This window comes from Malania oleifera, chromosome 3 (genome assembly GCF_029873635.1).
Source record: "Malania oleifera isolate guangnan ecotype guangnan chromosome 3, ASM2987363v1, whole genome shotgun sequence".
Classification (NCBI taxonomy): Eukaryota; Viridiplantae; Streptophyta; class Magnoliopsida; order Santalales; family Ximeniaceae; genus Malania; species Malania oleifera.
The window spans coordinates 125,898,112-125,921,243 of record NC_080419.1 but is presented as its reverse complement, the minus strand read 5'-3'; the positions used below and the strand labels follow the sequence as shown (position 1 = coordinate 125,921,243).

The 23,132-nt window shown below is 35.3% G+C and overlaps 1 protein-coding gene and 1 long non-coding RNA gene across 2 annotated transcripts; one reads left to right on the top strand and one right to left on the bottom strand.

Moving 5' to 3' along the window:
- The first annotated feature begins 16,924 nt into the window (after nucleotides 1-16,924).
- On the top strand, nucleotides 16,925-22,886 carry LOC131150366 (uncharacterized). Its single transcript, XR_009135525.1, has 2 exons — nucleotides 16,925-17,580; nucleotides 22,203-22,886. It is a non-coding gene; the product is annotated as an uncharacterized LOC131150366 (long non-coding RNA).
- On the bottom strand, nucleotides 18,050-20,582 carry LOC131150365 (UDP-glycosyltransferase 74F2-like). The gene is made up of 2 exons (XM_058101053.1): nucleotides 19,738-20,582; nucleotides 18,050-18,982 (listed from the first exon to the last, which is right to left on the bottom strand). The coding sequence occupies exons 1-2, from the start codon at nucleotides 20,392-20,394 to the stop codon at nucleotides 18,257-18,259; spliced, it is 1,383 nt and encodes a 460-aa protein (XP_057957036.1). The 5' UTR covers nucleotides 20,395-20,582; the 3' UTR covers nucleotides 18,050-18,256.
- Nucleotides 22,887-23,132: the final 246 nt, after the last annotated feature.

Below are 23,132 nucleotides of genomic sequence, written 5' to 3'. Positions count from 1 at the left end.
GTACAACTATCCATAAGCTATATTACAATACAGCGGAAGCATAATATACGTACATCTCATATACAATATATACTAGAGTATTATTACAATCATAATATAAAAGTATCTCTCTCCCAAAACCACCTATATAACCAAAGGTACATAAACATATCTATACACAGATAAAATAGCAGTGTCTCACCGGCACTAACGTCAATCTCCAAAACCACTAATCCTGCTCAGAGCTCTCTCAGATCGTCTCTCTAGATTTCCTGAAATGTTAAAATATTAAGAAGTGAAACACCTCCCAGTAAGATGGAATAAATTATTGTTAGTGTGTGACAACATGAGTTTAAATAAATCAAAACACGTTCATTTAATAAATAATTTAACTGAGTGATCATGAAATGGGTACTCATATATATACATAGATATATACACACACATTTGCAACCATATATTTTTCTCAAAAATATGTATGTGTTCAATACGTTTTCTTGAGTTCGAAACCCAACATGTCTATAAACATAGTTTCTTCATGTTTGTAATGAGGAACCAATCTGAGTGGACATCCATATATCACCGTCATATAATCACCCCCACATGATCGAGTTGTGCGGCTCAAAGGTGGGATTTAGCCATGGTTAGCCCACTAGGTTAAGTCAAAACAATTCTCGTCTATAGTATGATTGGCCAACCACACCCTGGGCCGGACCTAGGGGCGGTCAACATCTCTCCGTAACCCTAATCAACTTCCAATACCAACACACTCTCCCTGAGAAGTGTGGTTGCACTAACTCATTTCCTAACAGCGATACCGTGCTTTCAATTACATCATTGGTCCAGCAGGATTCTCATTTCCATAATTTCCTCAATAATCTCAATATCAAAATTATCTTGTCTATATAAATCACATTTCTCAGTATCAAAATATCGTGTCTGTATTTTCAATAATTCCTATAAGCCAATATAAATCATATTATGTCCTAAAATATTCCCACATGTTAAATATAAAATCATATTATATCATTTCACAATATCTGCCAGTATAAATCACATTTCATCATAAAATATTCCCACATGTTAAATATACGGTAACAAAACCAATACTCATGTCACACAAATTTTAAGTAATATTTCATAAATTAGTATTTGTTCAGATAAATATATGATATTCCAAAACCAGTATTTTCAAATATCGGTTACATTAGAAAATCCTTTACAATATTATCATTTTCTCATCCTTTAAATTAATCAACTGATTTCCAAAATGTCTGACATAATTTTAATATCCACTTTGCAAGTGGACCCTTGGGGTTCAGGGGAAAGTTGTTGTGGCTCGTCACTATCTTCACAGGGATATTTTTTCTGTAAATTTCACAAGCTTCTCTCTGTTTTCTGACAATTCTCTTGTCTGCCCTCCTATTTCAATTTTACATTTTTCGTTGCAACCATGGTTTCCCCTTAATAACCCTTTTAGAGCTTCTCTCTCTCAGCACACACAAGTATAAACTCGGAATCATGTAATCTGGCACTCATTCAAAATTAAAACAATTTTATAGCATTGTAAAGCCTTGATTTTAGTACTTTTTATATTTAAGTACTATACATTATTTTGATAACACTACTTTAATTTCTTTTTTATTAATATATTTTGTATTTTTATGTTATAGATGACTTTAAAGGGGTGCATTGGGGGCAATGAATTTTCAATCTTGGCTTTTGGATTTAGATAGGATTTGGAAAATTTCAATACAATTTTGTATTATATAAATTCAAACCCACCAATCTAATCCCAACGCCTCTCAAAACAGGGGAGTAAAGTCCTTCAAAATAACGTAATTATAGGAGAACTTTCTTTACTAATATTTTGCTTCATTGAGTCATTCCATTTATCTAACTTATGTCACACATATTAAAGTAACTTATCATTTTAAAGAGTTCAACTTATGCTATCATCAGTCAGACCCCTATTGATGGTCAACCATGTAATGGAATTAAGATTAACTGTATTAAACTTCAAGAAGGTGAGCACATTTTCAAAAGCCACAAGGAAGTGCCGCATAAGATCATAGTGTTTGTACAATTTAATTTTTTACACCCTTTAAAATGTGTCTTCTATGGAATAGTGTTATTTTTTTCCAGTGGAAATATGTTGGTCGTGAATTAATTTGATAGAAATTTTTTTTGGTCCCCAGAATGAAACTAATTTTCTCTTGCCATACTTGGTTGGCAGAACTATCGAGGTGATTTCTGGCTTGTTTTCTGTAACTTGTATTAGTTTGTTGCAAACTAACTGTGGTTAGTACTATGCTTTGCTCATAGTTCCATAAAATTCAAACACTCTAGTGAACCACAAATCTGGTACAAACGTTTTGAAATGTGGGTACCTTTTTGTTTTCAAGCTAATCTAACAATCTAAATTAAATTCCTATTTCTATGTAATATATTTTTTATTAGTTAAGAGTGGAGAACTATCACACTGAATCTAGTTTCAGTCATTAATCATTTGTTGACAAAGAGATTTTTTTCTAGATTTATAACCCCTCACATTGTTTCCAAGATATACAAGTGCCATTAACATAGTTCACCTAATATATCTATACAAATATACCTCAACATTCACATTTTAGAGCATTGACCATATCAAGGTCCAATTCCCATGTTTTTTTTGTCATGATCCGGACATTCCAAATTCTAGGGAACATTTCTGCCAGAAGCCATTTATCGGAATAGAACAACTCTGGATCCGTGGAGGTTGGCTAGGTGGGGCAATACTAAGGCATGCATAAATGGCATAAGCACAAGAAAAATGATAAGTTTACCTGCTCAGACGAATGGTATTGCTGTGGATTTATACGGATTCCAATTTTCCTTTGGAGGCAAGATAACTCTCTATGTGGGTTTCCTCAACAGTGACCGTGGATCATAAGTTGACCACCAAAGCTGAAGCTTCTTGATGCTGCTATTCATTTCAACTTGAGGTAGAAAATATTGGTCATTTTCTTACCCATCTGCCCTGTCATTTTTATCCCTAGACATTTCTGACTATCAATTCCTAAGTCTTCGAACTCTATTTTTTAATCCAAAGAACTATCGATTATTTTCTTGACCATTTCTGAAGGAGGAGTGCTCCATCTTTCATTCCTCAACTCTCCTCTGGCCAGTGATGGATATTGAACTCATTTTGTTGGTCTGGCAATTTCTGATTTCATTTTAAATGTTAACTAGCTCTAGTTTTCTTGATCTTTTGAGCTGCATTGAGTAAATGTTAAGTTTTTTTGAGCTGATTTTCAATTTTTTTTTCAAAATTTGATTTACATGTTAGCTTGCCTGATACAAGGATTTTGCTGCTAATGTTGATTTATGGATGAAGGTTTTTGTTATGAAATAGAGATTTTCTTTCTGTCACTGCCAGTGAAATTTCTAGGTTTGAGAAAACGATAGATTGTGTGGAATTTTATTTTTGAGTTTGGTTGGACTATAGGGAAGGATTGCTTACAGCATTCACTTTGTTTCTAGGTTGAATTGTCAATGTTTGAAAAATTTTTTTGATTGTATGGATTGATTATTTCTGTCCTGAGAGTTGCAAAAACTGTAATTGGGAAAATCCAAAATATGGAAGTTTTTTGATAAGCCAGTCCCTTTTGGGAGAATGACTTTGGCTATATCGTTTTCCTTTGGGCAGAATAGGACACTTTTTTTTTTTATCACTTGCATGCAGGGATTTTCAGAATGTGATATTCAAGACTTTAAGTCCCTGGTTTGAATTTTTTTAATGGTTGACAGAAAAAAAGTCTTTAAATTGAGCTAAGCCAATATTCCTGAGAGTTTTTTATGCATACTATGGTTTCATTTTAGTCAAAGAACGTGATTAAACCAAAGACACAAAAAAAAATTGGATAGCTAGTGCAATGACTTGACAACCAATAGTGTTATGAGCAATTTCAATGCAACAATTTTAAAACTATGTCATTCGAAAACACATTCAGCAGCTACAACATTAGACCTTTATCCCAACAAATGGGAATAGTTGGCTTGTAGATGGAACCTTTTGCGTTGTATTTGTGTTCATACTATCCCTTCCGATCAATTGAATTCATTTCTTTTTTCTAGTTCCCTCAATCCATTCTCTATGTTGGTGTTCTTGTGTCCAATGTCCTCTAGATACTCAGATTACTCTTGTCATCTGATGGTCCCTTTCTACGCATTTCCAAATAATTTTAACTGATTTTCTTCTTCGTACTTCTCTAGTACTACCCCCAGCCTCCCATAGGTAAATTTTCTACTTTATCTTTCCTCAGATGGCTACTAATTCACCTTAATGTTTTCATTTCAGCTGTTTCATCTTTGAACAGTTTTTTTTTTTCATTTCTAACATTCTGATCCATAGATCAGAAGCTGGCTCACTGCCATCCTTGTGAATTCTACTCCTCAACTTTATTAGCACTCTACAATTAGATGATGATAATGCTCCATGTAGGGGTGACAAAATGTCGGGTAAAACCGAAGTAACCGACCGAAATTGGTCGTTTCGGTTTCGGTTACAAATTCGGTTCGGTCGGTTCGGTTTATGCTTTCCAATATTTCGGTTATCGGGTTTTCGTTTGGTTAATGGAGAAATATTAATTCGGTTTAACCGATTAACCGATTTACGATTAATTAAATTTTTAAATAATAACATTAATAACTTAAAACTCACACTCTCACAGTCTCACTGCTCTCAGTCTCAGAAGTTAGAACTCGTAATCCTCACTGCCTTGAAAAAAAAAATCGCTCACCCGAGCTCGTCCTCTGCACACTGGCACATCCTTCACGCGATGCCTCTGCCCTGTGTCCATCGCCATCGCCGGCCATCATCACCCACACAGTCACTGCTCTCTAAAAGTTGGAAGCCATCCCGTCGCCTTTCTCTCGCTCACCCTAGCTCGGTCTCTGCAACACAGGCACCATCTTCACTCTATGCCTTTGTCTGTGTCCATCGCCATAGCTGGTCGCCTGTCCATCATCACCAACACAGTCCACTTCCCCCCCCCCCCCCCCCCAACAACCCCCCCCACAAAACAATGATTAGGTGAGTTACCAAATGGGGATGGTTTGGTTGGACTATCTGAGCATGCATGTTGTGTGTGATATGTTGAAATGCTAGTAGTAGTAGGAACGGGTTCCAAATGGTTCCAGGTTACTGAGAGTGTCCGGCTTTATATCGAGAGCGTGTGTTTACTGCCTGCAATATGGGTAAGAGTGTCTGACTCCTTATACCCAAGGGCGTTGAGCCTATTCCGGCAATCAGGACGAAGGCGTGTGGATCCACCAGTTTAAGCATCGGTCCGATGCCATGGGAGTCAAAGAATAGACCATGTACCCGGTGGCACCGTGTTTGTAGGTGGCTACTAGCAACGCCAGCATGTAGAGGGACGGATTCGGACGAAAGGCTGTGACGACACCAGGATTGTGATTATGTGTATGGGTATGGCTGCGTGTAGCATGTGAAATTAGTAGTTAGAATGCATTTTATTTAACTCCGCCGTGACTTGCACTTAATGTCCTATTTTTAACACAAAAGCACAGTCCCAAGCGCCAGGTTAAGGAGGAGGGTTGCGTTAGGTAGCTGACAACCAGCGTAAAATTGTCAGATCACTATGATGCATCCTTACCGATCAAAAGAAATGGGTCCATATACGAAATTAAAATTGGCTGTGAAATGATTCATATAGCCGACCCCTTAGGGACGAAGTATGGGTTTTGTGTGTTGTTGTTGTTGTTGTATGTTGGTATCATGGTAACAACTTAAATGTCACACAACGATGATTATAACACGTGTTTCCTTACTGAGAGGTGTCTCACCTCTGCTATATGTACATTTTTAAAGTCCTTCGAGTAACCACAACTAGCGTCATGGGTGTAGGGAACGTAGTGTTCCGGTGTTTGTACTTGCAAATTTAGCGCTGGGGTAAGGTTGGAATGCACTTTTGGTGGATTTGCCATTTGGATGTATGGGTACCCGTTTGTAAGTTTTGATAGATTCATGTTTTGCTCTTGTTTAGACTCTGGTATGGACTTGTATATATGTAATAGATGGACTTTTTTTTTTCGACTGCGTATATGATTGCGTTTGGATATTGTTTAGGGTGCCTGGGAAACCCCACGAGGTCGGACCCTCATCCATTGTACTGTAATCTTGGTGTTTGATTGGATACAGGATAGGATAGATTTCATTTTTCACCATTGGGTCACATTTTCGAGGTTTCGGGGCTGGACACTAGTCTCTCTCTATCTCCCTCTCTCTCTCTCTCTCTCTCTCTCTCTCTCTCTATCTCTCTCTCTCTCTCTCTCTCTCTCTCACACACACACACACAAACACTAAAGGTTATGGGTCTGACTAGTTACTCAATAGTGTTTCATGTTCCACCCTAAATCATATCAAAATCTTTCATACTTTTTAATAATCAGAAACATGAGCCTAAACTCCAATCTAAAAGTCTTGGATTAAGTATTGGGATGTCTCTTAAAGAAACTAGTTATGGAGCTTATTTTTTCACAATTGGGAAATATGCATACGTAATATAGCTGCTAAAATAATACTAATTAGAAGCATGTGGATTTAATAATAAGTGCCTAACTGATAAAACATTTCAGTTTGAAAATATCATTATCCTTTATTATTTGAGCGTTCTGCTTAACACACTTAGGTAATTTGGTTTAGCTCTACTTTCAATTTTTTATTTTGTTTGCTTGTACAATGAAGCAACAGGTGGCAACAACAACTTTGTTGTAGTTTTTCATTTCTTAAGTTTTTAACTCATTTTGGTGGAATTTACACATTAAGAACTTGTTAAAACTAAGTCATTTAGAGAGGTTTATCCTTAGACACTTGTTAAATGCAAATTAATTGCACTTATAATACTAGAAGAAAACTATCAAGAATGGATTAATCGTGTTTGAGGGATTTCGGCCAAAATCAACAATTCCGGGGTGAGTTTTAGGAGACGTTAAACTGTTAATCCCTAAACCTGGAAATTAAGATTTATTTATATCAAAATGTGAACCAAAATATACTTAAATAGGTCTTGAAAATCTTACTAGAATCTACCTATGGTGTATGTCCTACTTGTTCCAAGTGTACCTGAGTCACCCTGCTGGACTTTATTATGAAGATCCATGCAAGTCAATCGCAAAAAAGACACAAACATTGGAATCGACTCTTGTTATGGATGGAATTTCTAATACATTACACCTACACTTTCCTATAAGAATGTATTTTTTTTTTTTTTTTTCCTTCGTTGATCATGATTAACGCCCAAATAGTAGACTAGCTATCACAATCTCACCCTTGATCAGAGAGAGAAAAGTTATTGCAGCAGCCAAGCATATTAAAAAAAAAAGACCCACCTCAAATTTACCCGATGCAGAGTTGATTACATGGGGCTTCTCTTCGCTAATACTTCTCTTACAGTCTCCACGGGAAAAAAAAAAAAAACCCAAGTTTTTTTTGAATCTAATTAAAAAATTTGAATGCAAAGACACAGAAGATCACCCAGAATCAGGGAATTGTGGCGGCCAGACTCGTATGAGGCATTAAAGAACGTTGATTTAGAAAAGAAAAAGCAAAGAAAAGAACTGAAAGACATGCCCAAAATTGGCAAAAAAAAAAAAACAACAAAAAAAAAAAAAAACAAAAAAAACACAAAAATCGAAAAAGCCAACAGCTAGCTCGGCTTCAAGGAAGCTACATGTTAGAAGGGAAGGATCCTGTGTGTTTTTAAGCAGCTTATCAAGTAATCTGCGGTATGACTTTTATTTGTTTGTTGATTCCTTCGTATTTGACATCTAATATTTATGCTGATAAGAATTTAAATGCTAAAAGAAGGAGTAAAGAAGTAAAGAGAGTAAATATATATGTTTATATATATGTATACTAGAAGATACGTGTATTTCATATATAAAATTATGATATTGAAAGTTTTTGTGCTTTTGGTAAAGTTTCTTTTTTGTCTTTTTTCTTTATCTTTTTCAACCAATCTCTTTGGCAAATAGAGTATCCTCAGTCCACTTTGTGGTCTTACAGTTGTTTCAAAAGTTACTTTACCATTCACTATTTCTTAGTATTATAAGGCTTGCTAATAATAAGTGAGAAATTTGGTTTTGGAGGATGACTCAAGGTGAACATTGGTGACCGACAAAACATAAAATAAAATTAACAAAATAAGTCTTAAGTCCCCATTAGGTGAGGTGACTATATGCATAATTTTTCATCATTATGCGATCATGGACCAATTTCTGATGATAGATTAGAGGACTATTTATTACTCATTATCTCATTCCAAGTTATTTTAGTCTATTCCCTACCTCTTCTACTGCCCTACCATAGCAACTAATTTACTTTTCCTCACTGACGCACTTATATAGCCTACATTGTTGACGACAAAGGAGTTAAATGGAAATAAGAGTTTGGGTTCAATTTTGCACGAAGGATAAATCCTTAGCATGAGGGAGGTGCGGCATAGAAGTGGTTAAATCTTAGCATTGCGGCACAAAAGCGACTGGCCCTTGACCCAATAATCGAACAACGCGTCAGACTCACCTCACCCTCGCCTCGCCCACGACCCATTTGCCAGGGAGGCCTTCAGAGTTCAAGCCTTCAACCTCGATCACCCTACAGTGTAGATTCAACATTGCCAGGGAAGAAGGAATACAAAAATGCCAAAGTGTCGATGCCAATTGACGGACAACACGCTGACTACCGAACCCACCGAACAAGGATCAAACTCCTCTTTTTTGCTGAAAAATTTCATTCTCAAACCTTTTAAAATCTTATTAAAAGAACAAGATCGGGGGATTTGTTATTGTTAACATAAGTATTTATTAAATAGTACAAATTAATTTGTGATGACCCGAAAATTTTTACTATTTTTTTTTTTTATGCATGAAACTCTGTACCATCCTATAAACCACAAGACCTCAAGTGAGTTTATCGGGTACAAACTATCCATAAGCTATATTACAATACAGCGGAGCATAATATACGTAATCTCATATACAATATTACTAGAGTATTATTACAAATCATTAATATAAAATAAAAGTATCTCTCTCCCAAAACCACCTAGATAACAGAAGGACATAAACATTATCTATACCAGAAAAATAGCAGTGTTCACCGGCATAACGTCAATTCTCCAAAACCACTAATCCTGCCTCAGAGCTCTCTCGATCGTCTCTATAGATTCCTGAAATGTAAAATATTAAGAAGTGAAACACCTACCAGTAAGATGAATATAAATTATTGTTAGTGTGGTGAAACATTGAGTTTAAATAAAATCAAAACACGGTCATTTCATAAATAATGAAATGAGTGATCATGAAATGGGTACTCATATATATACATAGATATATACACACCCATTTGCAACCTATATTTTTTCTCAAAAATATGTATGTGTTCAATACGTTTTTCTTGAGTTCGAAAAAACAACATGTTCTATAAACATAGTTTCTATGTTTGTAATGAGGAACCAATCTGAGTGGACATCATATGTCACCGTCATATAATCACCCCCACATGACGAGTGTTTTGCGGCTCAAAGGTGAGGATTTTAGCCATGGTTAGCCCACTAGGTTAAGTCAAAACAATTCTCGTATATAGTATGATTGGCCAACCACAACTGGGACGGACCTAGGGGGCGGTCAAAATCTCCGTTAACCCTAATAAACTTCCAATACAACACACTCTCCCTGAGAAGTGTGGTTGCATATCATTTCCTAACAGCGATAACGTTGATTTTCACTTACATCATCTGGTCCGAAGGATTCTAATTTCCATAATTTTTTCCTCATATAATCTCAATATCAAAATATATTGCTAATAAATCACATTATCAGTATCAAAATATCGTGTCTGTTATTTTCAATAATTCCTATAAGCCAATAAATCATATTTATGTCCTAAAAATTCCCACATGTTACATATAAAATCATATTATATCATGTCAACAATATCTGCCAGTTATAAATCACAGTTCATCATTCAAAATTCACAAATGTTAAATATACGGTAACAAAACAAACTAATGTCACACAAATTTTAAGTAATATTTCATTACATTAGTATTTGTTACGATAAAATATATGATATTCCAAAACCAGTATTTTCAAATATCGGTTACATTAGAAAATCCTTTACAATATTATCATTTTCTCATCCTTTAAATTAATCAACTGATTTCCAAAATGTCTGACATAATTTATTCCACTTACCTATTTTCTAGAGATATGCTTACAGGGATCCTTGAAGCTGCTGTGGAATTCACCAAACACACTGCATCCAATAGGACTATAATTTTTAATCAGCTTCAACCCAGGATCAAATGCCATGGAAACATTCCTAGCTAGACACACACTCGCATTAACCAATTAAATCCTAAAAACAATATATATAATTCATTTCCTTACCTCAACCTTGGAGTAGTGCCTAGGACCCCTAAACAGCTAGTTTGCTCCAATTAAATTGACGAGGATTGCTACTAGGCCTTAGAAATGATGTCTGATCGTCAATTAGACGAATGGTTTGAGAGAAATTGAAGAGAGAGAAGCAAAGCTTCGCAACCCTAGGAGAGAGAGATAGAGAGAGAGAGAGAGAGAGAGAGAGAGAGAGAGAGAGAGAGAGAGATTAAATTTCTAAACAAAAATGAGTTGCTGCCCTATTTATTTTAACCAAACCAAATTTTTACCGTTTTACCCTTACATGGCTGCGGTACTTCAAAACCATCGACAGTATTCTAAGCTCATCCAAAACCGTCGACAGTTTGGCCTGTGCCAAACCAAATTCTCTTTTTTCTTACTTATTATTATTTTTTTTTCCCGAGTCTCTACATAATTGATATTGATAAAAAAAAAAAATTGTATTGAATAAATATTCAAGCAATTTTTTTTTTCTGTTGTGTCGAAAAATATATATTAATTTTAGGTACAATTAAAATTGGGTTTTTAATAAGGTTTAAATTTTTGTTTATATATATAATTGTACTAACTTAGAATTAGTTAATAAACTACTTTTAATATTATTTGTCCATCCCATTTCTCTATTTTTGCAGTTCATTACAAGGGTTAGGAAATAAATATGTCTTAGTCGATAGTGAATTCAATTGATCAAAGTGGTGAAATAAGTGAAGAAAAAAATCCAATTGTCAGAAATGGTTGATATAGTTATTAGAAAAGTTAATACACAAACTAATCGCGAGTTGTCGTATGCAACTTCAATTATTATGACACAAAATAAATTATTAATAAAATAATAACAAAATTATATTTGAGAATGACGGATTATCCGTCATCCGTCATGAATTATCCGACCCAAATCGGCCTAATCCATCACTTAAATGAGTCGAATATGAATTATGATTTCTTCACTCGATAATCCGCTTAATCCGCCATGGATTATTCGACTCGATCCGCTTTGTCAGGTCTAAAATGAGGGATAGTTACTGCTAGGGTTTCTTTGCTTTTTCGAGTTAATTAGGTGTTGTCATTTTTCCATTATGAGCTATATTGAAGAGCTAATGTTACCCTTTTCTAAAGAAAAAAAAAAAGTTCTTCTCAAGTTCAATTCTTTTAATAATCTTTTGAAAATTACTAAAATATGTCTCATTGGTCCTTGTGGTATTTTTGGGATTTTTTGGAGCAGTTTATTGGTTTATTACAGGGAGTAGACTTTTCGATAAAGCATTGGTACAGAAAAGGAAATAAAGTGTTAGATGTCTTGACTCGACAAGGTGCTATGGGGAGGAATAGTTTGCCTACAAATAGTAGTCAACTCCCTAGAGTTATCAATGGATTGTATAAACTGGAGAAGATGGGTACGGCTTATATGAGGTATGTTTAGCTGATTTCCTATTAGTTTTGGTTTATGCTTTACGTTGTTTATCTTTCGTTTGTTTTGGTACGTTAGATTTATTTTGTAGGTCCTTATTTTGTTTTGTTTTGCTTAGACTTGTAACCCTATTTTTGGTTAGATGTTGGTATTGTTTTTTGGGAGGCTTTTAAAGTTTTGTCTTTTGTTTTTCCCATTGATTGTCTTGTAACCACGGTATTCCTCAGCCAAAAGTGAGGGTTTATCAATAAAAAAATGGATATGCCGCCTTTCCTTTTACAAAAAAAAAAAAAATGTCTCATTGGTCAATGTGACTCTAATCTAAATTGTCCTAATAAGAGTAATTAATTTGACTTAAATTGAGTTGAATTCAACCAATTGCCCCATTTCTATGAGATATGAGATTTTGGGTGCGTATTTAGGGATATTCAGTGTTAAAAAATAAACCTATCATTTGGGAGCATTGTATATATTGGGGCTTACCTTCTTAACCCTAATTAATAAATTTACAAAATCCTTCAAATTATATATGAATAAAGCTAAGTATTGTAGACATTTTCTCATTTTCATTTTGAACCATTTTAAATTTCCCATTTGTAAAAGAAAATTTTGATTAATGATGTGATTCTTATTTTCTACTACAAAATTACGTAAAAATGCCGAACTCCTTTGGGAAGTAGTAAGCAGTGTCACATGAAATACCCATGAACCGAGGAATAAAATAAAAATAACAAAAAATTTTACTCAAAGTGGAGCTTGCAACGGATAATGTTGTGAATAAGGTTATTATAATTGAAAACCTAAAACGGTTTACAGGATTGGGTCATGCATCATAAGATTCTACTAAACACATAAATAAATATGAAAATGCATTTGTATTTAAAGTTTGCGTGGTCTAAATAATCACCGATGAATCAAAAAATAAATGTTTGAGTCATCGTTTCATCAACATAAAATAAATGAAAACAGTTGATTTACTTTCTACGCAAACCATTTCATGTATAAGTTATATAGATAAAAGCCCAGCCTACATGAAAGTATTTTACAATCCTATCAATTCACAATTTTAAATAGGATTCAGTATCACTTTAATAAAGTAGGGTTGCGGGTCACGATTCTAGTAACCATAATTGCTAAAAAATATTTTACAATCCTATCAATTCACAATTTTAAATAGGACCAGTATCACTTTCAATAAAGTAAGGTCGCGGGTCACGATTCTAACAACCATGATTGCTAAAAAATGCAAGTAGAGTTCAATTGAAATTTTTGCTCTGAGCAAGCACAGGCCCTTGTATAATTTGTGGCAAAGGACGAAAACTGAAAGACATCACTGCATACCTAAGCAAGGAGAGTACCACAAACAAGCAAGATGAGTAGACAAGCAATGGGAAGACATCACTGCATACCTAAGCTATATTGGACCTTATCAATGGCTGTACACATCTTTTGCCCAACTGTGCCTTCTGCTTCTTCTCCTTCTCACAAGTCACATGCAACCACAAAATTTTGGACCCCAAAGGCCAATTATTAATTTTAGAGCATCACTGTCTCGTAGTGTTCACTGTCCATATTGGGCATTGGGCATGTGGTGTGGGTCGCTGGTTACACAGCTGCAAAATGCCAGCTTACTTTCCCACCAGAGTAAATGGTTAACTAGGGTATGTCAAAATCAAACCCATTTCTTTTTTTCATTTTTAGTGGTCCACAGGAGGCTCACATGGGCTTGTTACTTGCACTAGTGGTTAATGGGAAATAGTCTATTTTTCATTTTTTGTTATTTGTATCAACATTTAAATCTATAATTTTCAAGAAGTTTCAAGCATTATTCTAGTATAGGGCAATTAGCCCGAAAGCAAAAAATTCTTCAAAATTTTTGAAGTTACGTTTGGATTCGATATTTCTAGGGAAAATTTGATTTTGGAAGGGTATTTGAAATTCTTTTTTTTTTTTTTTGGATGAACTGCATACGAAATTGATAATATTTAAGAATTTTTAATATATATATATATATATATATATATTTGAATCATATAAATATCCTTTTCAAATGACACCAAGTATTGGTGTGATGGTATTTATAAGTTAGTATTATTTAAAAATTCAAATTTTTTAAATATTCCATCCAGATAGGACCTAATGGAAAATTTTGCCATTTAATCTTTGGTCATTTTTTAATAAAATCAAGAAGGCATTGTGAAATGAAAATCCATATTTCTCAGAGATAATGAAGTCATTTGAGAATTTATTACCTAAATATTGGTGTAAAACAAAATACATAATTCGAGGGTTCTTTAAGAAATTAATTCATCAATGTTGCTGATCATATAGATGCAATATAAATTGCTTCGCTAGGAACCTAATATTTTGCTTATAATTAAAGTGAAGTTATAGAGCAAATGCACATCGAGCATGTTTTAATTAGGAATGTGGTAATTAAGTGCGTGGTGTAAAGCTTAATGGAATGACAAAGATTTCCTTTCATTCAATCAGTTTCTTTTGTATAAAGGCAAACGTGGCATTCACAACCATTAAAAAATGCCTCGGTAGGCCATTTTGTCATTCTCCCTCCCACATAAAAAATCCTTATAATTAAGTATAGCTTACTCCATTTTAAGTCAGCATGACCCAATTGAAAGTTACATCAAATTTAAAGGTCACGAGTTCAAATCATAGAAATAGTATTTACAAGTATGATTAGTTATATATGCATTTTGTTAAATGGTCATTTATATATGGTTGCAAGATTTGGTGAAGAATTATAAGTTATCTATGTGACATATTTATTATTAGTGATCCAAGATATGTGTATGTGTGCATGTGTGTGTTTTTATAGCTAGGGCACCGTCCTAAAGGGGAGGACATCTCAATGGTCTTGAGACGTTTGCTTTTGGAGTTTTGGGTTGCAAATGAAGAGGGAAGGAGTTTTGGATGGGGGATGGCCATCCCCTTTTGTAGTTGAGGCCTTGGATCTACTAATTAACCAAGCAAAGGTGTTTATTGCACACACATTATAGTATTGTTACAATGTCTTTCTACAATTTTCAAATAAATTATAATGATTTCTGCAATATGCTTTCAATATTTTTTATTAAAAGAAAATTCCTCATAGATAGTTAAGCATTAGTTAGTCGTTAAGCTTTTCAATATTTTTTATAGTATTGTTACAATGTCTTCGAGTAAACAATAAGCATACTTTTCCAAGTTATTGATATTAATGTTGGTTAAAATGTTGTAGTATTGGCAAGAGAGTTAAGATAAGTATCTTCATAATTAGTATATGGCCTAAGGTCCTCCATTTTTTCCAAGCAGGGTACGTACGACGTGTTTTACCCAATCTATACATGTTATGTTATGAATGAAATTACTATCACACCCAATAATAGACCAATCATTACAATTTCACTTATGATGGAAAGACAGAAAGGAAAGCAATAAAATAAAGAACAAGATCTTCTAAAATTTTCTTTCATGGAGCTACTAGATTTGTAGACTTCAAAAGTTGTGTCTGCTCTATCTAGACAATTTCTATTTCTTCCTAGTATTCAAATGACTTGATAGTATTAGAATTTTCAAAAAATAGTTGAAGGTTAATATTCAGTAGTATTAAGTAAACTAACTATAGATATATGTTCCATTAATTTTTGTGACAAAGGTTTTATCTTCTCTTCCAACTTGTAAAATGTGTTGATGAGAAGGTAATCCACCCTTTCTATGTTGGGGAATTGCTCAAGTAGCATCTTAGAGTAAGTTGGATACATTTCTGGAGTGCAAGTGAGGGAAGGCCTGTCGAAAAAACCAAGCACTAGCAAGCCAGGAAGTGATACCAAGGACAAAGAAAGTGGGATGCTTAGCACACCATGATAAACATTGTAGTATATGTAAATATGTAATCAACACTACAAGGGTGGGAGAAGATAATAGCAGCGATCAAGCTAAAGTGCTTGCCACGTCCAAAGCCCAAGGCAAGATAGAATCATATATGATGCATCGAAATGGGTGATTAGAGCTTTGATGTTCTAGGATGAGCTCAGCTAAGGTTCTAGAGCCATCAGTCTAAAATTGAGAGATGTAGACATCAACACTGTCAACTTGCGCAAAGCCACCATCGTCATAGCCGTCAGAGATGGTGGCAAATTTAAGGGAGGAGGATGAGTTGGGAGGGATGGCGCTGGAAATGGATAGGGTGGTGGCTAGAGTGGGTTTGAGGCCCTTGGAGGCCAAACACTTAGGGATGATGGGGTTTATGTGACCTTGGGCTGGGTAAGGAAGAACCAAGACATGAACATCATCGGTTGTTGTGATGGGTTTTCGTGTTCCTCCCTCCATTGATCTCTACTTATTCAATTCTCTCTCTCCTTCTAATGCTTTATTCTTAGCTTCCTAATGATTAATTATCACACTTCACATAGTTATTGAGTAGGCTTCCTATATATATATATATATATATATATAGCCAAGGTAAGTTTAAATTTCTAGATGATATAATAATTAATTCTTCCACCTAATTCTAAACTCACCCTCATTTAATTTCATATTCTTTCTTCCTTACAATTCTTAAACTAATTATCCATATCCACTAGAATATATAGCTATTATCGGCGTAGCCACATATGTCACATATATGGACAAGACTAAGTAACCATCATTTCTACAATAATTCTCTACCTAATTTTGTTACATATTTGGTACATGCATAAATATATAGCATACAAGTAGATAAACACACACACATGGACAAAGACAAACGAAATAAACTATTTAACACATAGGCATGTGTAATATATTTTATTTAATCTTTTATAAATTATTTTTAAAATATATTTTTACTCATTTTTATAACTTATTCAAGAAAAATACTTAGTCATGAGTTAGTAACACGTCGTGGGCCCACGTGACAACATCAGAGAGGAAAAGAGAGACTACACGCTCCGTGCATTTTCCTATGCTCTCATGTGAGCCCATGATAGTAATAAGCCTATGACATGTAGCACTATTGTTGTCACATAATAATAAATTTTTTTATACGTGAATTTACAATTTGTGTAAAAATATTTTCAGATCTATAAATGTTAGTTGAATAAGAAAAGTAATGAAAATAAGGGCGTCATTAGCTTTTCTAAAATTTTTAATTTGAGAGGTATCATGACCAAACACAGGGTTGGATTGTAAGACAATCATGTTCGATCCCTCAATACCTTCGAGAAAAAATATGTTCTGTCATTCTTAATTAAACTTGTGCTATTACACAGTGTTCGAGAGATTCTGAGAGATTACTCTTGTAAATCGTGTTTTTAGTTACATTATATTGAGCGTGGGCAAATGCTCCCACTAAATCGGAAAAAAAGTGAAGAGTTTTACATTGAGAGGGGAGGGCTGCCTCCATTTAAATTTCAATAATACCTCTCTTACCTGTATTTAACAACCGAATCATATCAATTTTGGTATTTATTTTGTGTTAATCTTCATTTGGTTTATTTGTATGCTCTGCAGTCGTGTCAACTTAAAAATGTGGCTATGGCAACAACTGCATGCACGGATGGAGCTAGCAACCGACCCATGTCCCCTCGAGCTCATTTTCCGCGCCGATCCAACAAGATATGTTCGCTCATACTCGATTGTTGTGCAGTACACTCTTCGAAGCTCATATTCTGAATCAAAAGAGATTGGAGGCAATCAAGGACTGGAAAAACAAATGTTGCATTTCAGGTGTTTGAGAAAGTGCCTAAGAGGTAAGCCTGCCTTTGAGCTTGAGTTGGCCCGGCATTTCTGTTAGTTCTGTATAAGCAATTTCATTGTTGGATTTCCAAGTGGATTAATTCTTGAAAATTTTGTTCAATTTTTCCACTTTTATCTCGCCCGTGTGTAGTAGAGTAGGAACAAAAGTTCAAGAAATCTTTGAGATTCTGAGAGTGTCAGTTGGGAAACTTTGATTCTGCGTCTGGTTTGTTCTGGCCATTATAGTCTCTTTTTTCATTTCCTTGAACCAAACTTTAACCCAAGTGTTTGTCGAAAAGCCTCAGTAAGAATCTTCTCATGCATACCCGCATGATCCGCTTGATATGACTTGAATAGGAACATTGATGAAAAAGGGAACAAGTAGGGAAGAAAAGGAACTGTTGAAAAGGGCCAGAAACATGAAATGTTGCTATGAAATAATTTCATGAAAACTGAAAACAAAGAGAAGCCACTCTTAAATTAAAAAAAAGAATAAATTGATATCTTACTCATTAACCGACTTGCAGACCAATAACAAGACAAGCATATATGCTAGTTTCACCATATCAAAAGTTCACTGGTGCCCAAATGCCAAATTGAGATGACACTCAAATTACAAATTAATTCATCAACATAACCTATTGGTACGGATATGGTAAATGGGTCCTGTTCAAACGTCTATCTAGCTATCTAGGAACCCAATATTTTGGATACAAATTCATTGATGTTCTTATCAGAACTCCCACCTTCACTAACAGCTTCCTTGGTCAAATCCCTCCATATCTCAGCATTCTTCCTCATCTCCTGTCCACTCTCCCCTTCCATCACCTCCCTAATACACCTCTCCACCTCCTCTCTCCCAACAATCCCACTCTCCTTATCAACCTGGACTCTAACCCCCACATTCCAAACATCCGCGATGAACTTTGCGTTTGTCGGTTGATCTGTCCATTGTGGCATTCCCACCATTGGCACACCAAGGCTCAGGGCCTCCATGGTTGAGTTCCACCCGCAATGTGTGAAAAAGCATCCTACAGCAGGGCTCGAAAGCACCTTCAACTGCGGACTCCAATTCACAAGGAGCCCCTTTTCGGATGTCTCTACAATGAAGTTTTCAGGGAGTTTTTCCTCCTCGGATTTTCTAACTACCCACAAGAAGTAAGAATTGCTTCTCTTCAAACCCCATGCTAGCTCTTCCATTTGTTCTTTTCCCAGAGCAGCCAGGCTACCAAATGCTACATATACAACAGAGTCTTTTGGTTTCGTGTGCAGCCAATGGATACAAGAATCAGGATCTAAGTTGAAGAGGTTGAGATCATAGTCAGAGTCATTTTGGACCCTATTGTCCAAGTAGAAAGATGGAACTGTTGGTCCAATTGTCATTAGTGGACTGATTTTTGACATTGAATCCACCACCTATTATTAAGACAAATTAATCACAATATGAGGTTAGCTATGAATTAATTATATTTAAATCGAAGTTTTGCATTTTGGTTTAAAAAGTTAAAGTAAGAATAAATGAAGCATGCCACCAAAATTCAATCTCCGTGACCCTGAGAATATATGATATACTAGAACATACTTTGAAAAAAAAAAAAAAATCCCTAATGAGAAAGTGCTTTCTAATGATTGCTTATAGTAATTGGCAAATGAAAAATTTTCCGATGATGATTATTTTCTTAACCAAATAAAAACTACGACTCCAATATACATAGACACATGCACAATCACTATATATATATATATATATGAAGGCGATGAATTCAAGTAATTCATAACATTTGACAACATAGAGTCGTTCTAATCTATGGAATTCGACAAAATTTAATATAATTTTTTACTGTATTTTGTCAAAATTTATATGCATATGGGTTAAGACTTGAAACACATGCTCAGTCTCCCATGCTTGACCATCATAAAACAGGTGACAATCCAATAATTTTAATTAATCCATATCATGGAATTAAAAAAACAAAAATGAGTATTCCCAAATTTTACCCTATGCCTATCACGATCTAAGTCTTTTAGATAAGTGACTTCTTTCTAAATTGTTGCATCATGCACAAGTTTGTTAAATCACAATCTTATCTTATTTAATCTTAATTCTTAAAATAAGCATCCCACAAACCAAAATTTTGAATGTTATGTTTAAGGGAAGTACATAAGCATACCTCCTCCTCCAACTCGTAGAATGTGTTGACAAGAACATAATCAGCTTTCTCTATGTTGGAGTACTGGCCGAACACCATTTTAAAGTATGATGGATATGAACTTGGCGCGTAAAGTAGCGATGGCATGTCCGAAGCATCAAGCTCTGGCAACCCAGGAAGCAACACACGCGAAGAAGAGGCTGGGAGACTCAAAACCCCAGTATGGGCATAGTAATATGTGTAGTTAACAAAACAAGGTTGAGTGAAGAAAGCAGCAGCTGCTAACCCAAATCTCTTTGCCACGTCCAAAGCCCAAGGCATGAAAGAGTCATATATGATGCAGCTGAAGGGGTGGCCGAAGGTGCTTTCTTGTTTCTTGATGAGTTCAGCTAGGGTTTTGGAGCCCTCAGCTTCGAATTGAGAAATATAGTCATCGATGCTTTTGGCATGGGCGAAGCCACCATCATCGTAGCCATCGGAGATTGTGTCGAATCGAATAATAGGAGTGTGGAGTTGCATGGTTTTGGAGATGAAGACGGTGACTGCAAAAGTGGGGATGAGGCCTTTGGAGGCCAAGCGCTTTGAGAGTTGGAGTAAAGGGTTTATGTGACCTTGGGTTGGATAAGGAAGAACTAAAACATGAGCTCTGTTGTCTTCTCTCTTTCTTGCTGCTTCCATATTTTCCCCCTCTCAATCAGAACAAACTTCATCACTCTCTCACTTCATATATATAATCTATTGGGGTCTACCCCTCCCGATATATTGATTGGCCTATTACTTAAATGTGACTGCATGGCAAGTGGGTCCGATATTAACCACTTGGGGACCATGTCTCTAGCATCTAAGCAAGAGAGGCAAGGAGATGTAGAGAGGGCAATCCCTCTGTAACTTTTCTTTTGGTAGGGAGGATACAACAGAAAAAGGATAAATTAGTAAAAAAACTATCGATGGTGTGACGCATGTTTTGGGGAATGTAACCAGTGCTGGCTCACTTAAAATTATTCACTTACATTTGATATATGATAATAAACATGTGATAAAAATACATTATGCATGATTTTGATTCGTGGATTTCTTTTGTCCTTATATTTTCATATTGATACCCCAATTCTTTTTGCAACTATTATCTAGAATGATAAGGCACGATGACAATGTAGTTTGATTTGCATTGAGAATTGACAGCAATGTACGCCCAAAACATAGGTTATAATTGAAAAGTAAAAGAGCAAAAAACGATGAGCTTGCAGTGTACGTCCATATAAAATAACAACTGCAATCAACTAGTGCTGAGTATTTTAAACTAGATACTCATTTTTTATACTCAAATTATCTAAAGTATCAATATCTTATAAATACACTAATATAGTTGTTTAAAATCAGGCAGTTTGGATATGACGTTAGGCACTCAAAAACTCTGGTAACAAAACGTGGTGCAATGGTGGCTGGAGTACTCAAGTTAAAAAAAAAAAAAGCCAACTCTAGTAACAAAGCATAAGTCTCTATCTCTCTCTCCCTCACACACACACAACACACAAAGGGTTTATTGGGCCTAGTAGTTACTCGATGGGGGATCATGTTCACTGCCCCTGCATCATCTCAAATCTTTTCTCACTCTTAATAATAGAACATGAGACCTAGCTCCAATCTAAAAGTCTTGGGTTAAGCATGGATGTCTCTTAAGAAACTAGTTAGGTAGCTTTTTCTTTTCCTTGTTGGAAACATGCATACATATGTAGCTGCCAAAATAATCAATTAGAAGCATGTGGGTTTAATAATAACTTGATAATAATTTGAAAATATCATCTATCCTTTATTATTTGCATTTGCATAAAAACCTTAGGCTATTTGTTATCTTTACTTCTTATATATATATATATATATATATATATATATATATATATATATATATATATATTTTGTTGCGGTACAATGAAGAACAGGTGGCAACAACACATTTTTGCTTGTTTTTAATTTAATATCAAGAATTCACTTTAGCTCTTAATTTTACACATTAGAACTTGTAAAAACTAAGTGGTTTAGAGTAGTTATTCTAGAACTTCTAAATACAAATTAATTACACTTGTAATCGTAAAAACTATCAAAAAGGATTAATAGTGTTTGATGGATTATTTTCGGTTCGGTCCAAAAATCAACAATTACCGGGTTAAGTTTTAGGAGAGGCTAAACCCTGAATCCCTAAACCTGTAAATTAAGATTTGTTCTTAAAATTTGAACCGAAATCTACTCAAATAGGTCTTGAAATCTTACTAGAATGTACATGAGGTTGATGTACATGATTCTAACTTGTTCCAAGTTGTACCTGGTCACCCTTACTGTCTACTTTGTATGCGGGTCCATGTAATTAATCCTATTTGCAAAAAAGAGATGTATTTTTATATGTTGATCATGATTAATGGACCATTGTAATTTAATTACTTTAATGCCCAAAAAGCAGACTACTTATCACAGTTTCACCCTTTGATCAGAGAGAGAGAGAGAGAGAGAGAAGTATGGTGACGACTGACCCCCTCCTCCAACTCGTAGAAAGTGTTCACCAGAATGAAATCAGCCTTGTTCGAGTTTGAAAACTGGTTAGTCAGCATCTCAAAGTAGGCTGGATACGACTCCGGTGTCGAAACCAGCGACGGCACAACCGCAGCACCCACTTCCGGCCTCCCCGGCAGCGACACCGGGGAAACCGGTGCCCTCACCACCCAATTCACGGCGCAATACTGAGTGAAGAACACAGCAGCGGCCGACCCAAACTCCCTGGCCAAGTCCAATCCCCAGCTCAAGAATGAGTCTTACACAATGCACCGAAAGGGGCGGCCGGAGCTCCGCAGTTGTCAGATGAGTTCGCCGATGGTACGGGTGCCCTCGGCCTGGAAACGGGAGATGTAGGCCTCAGCACTGTCAGCCTGGGCAAACCCACCTTCGTCGAAAACATCGGAGAAGGTGGCGAAGCGGACGGCGGAGACGGTGGGAGATGGATTTAACGATAGGCAGTTTGACTTTTATATATTATTTATATTATATATAAATATATTAAAATATTAAGTCGTTAGCTGATTTAATTCAAGTTCGGTTCAATCTATTTTGTGTTTCCGTTAATATACAATTTTAATTTGGTTCAGCTGAGATTTTTTAATTGAAATTTTTCGGTTGATTCAGTTCTTTCAGGTGGAGATAAATTTAACCATGTGCAATTTGACCATTTTTTTTTTCTTTTAGGGTATTGCTCTCTAAATCACAGTGCATGTAACCAAAAAAAGAATGCAATCAAACTAACTCGATTGAAAGAAAATTGAGATTTGAACTTCCTGTGCTTTCCTTCCTGTTTTGCTCCTCTAGAACTAATTTCATCGCTCTCACTTTATATATCTATATCTATTTATGGGGTCTACCCCTCCCACCGG

Bases quoted from the DNA above. Each gene is read 5' to 3' on its own strand.
- LOC131150365 (XM_058101053.1), bottom strand. From the start codon at position 20,394: ATGGAAGCAGCAAGAAAGAGAGAAGACAACAGAGCTCATGTTTTAGTT. The intron at 18,983-19,737 runs GTATGCTTATGT...TCTTAATAATAG, and splicing joins TCTACGAGTTGGAGGAGGAG to GTGGTGGATTCAATGTCAAA.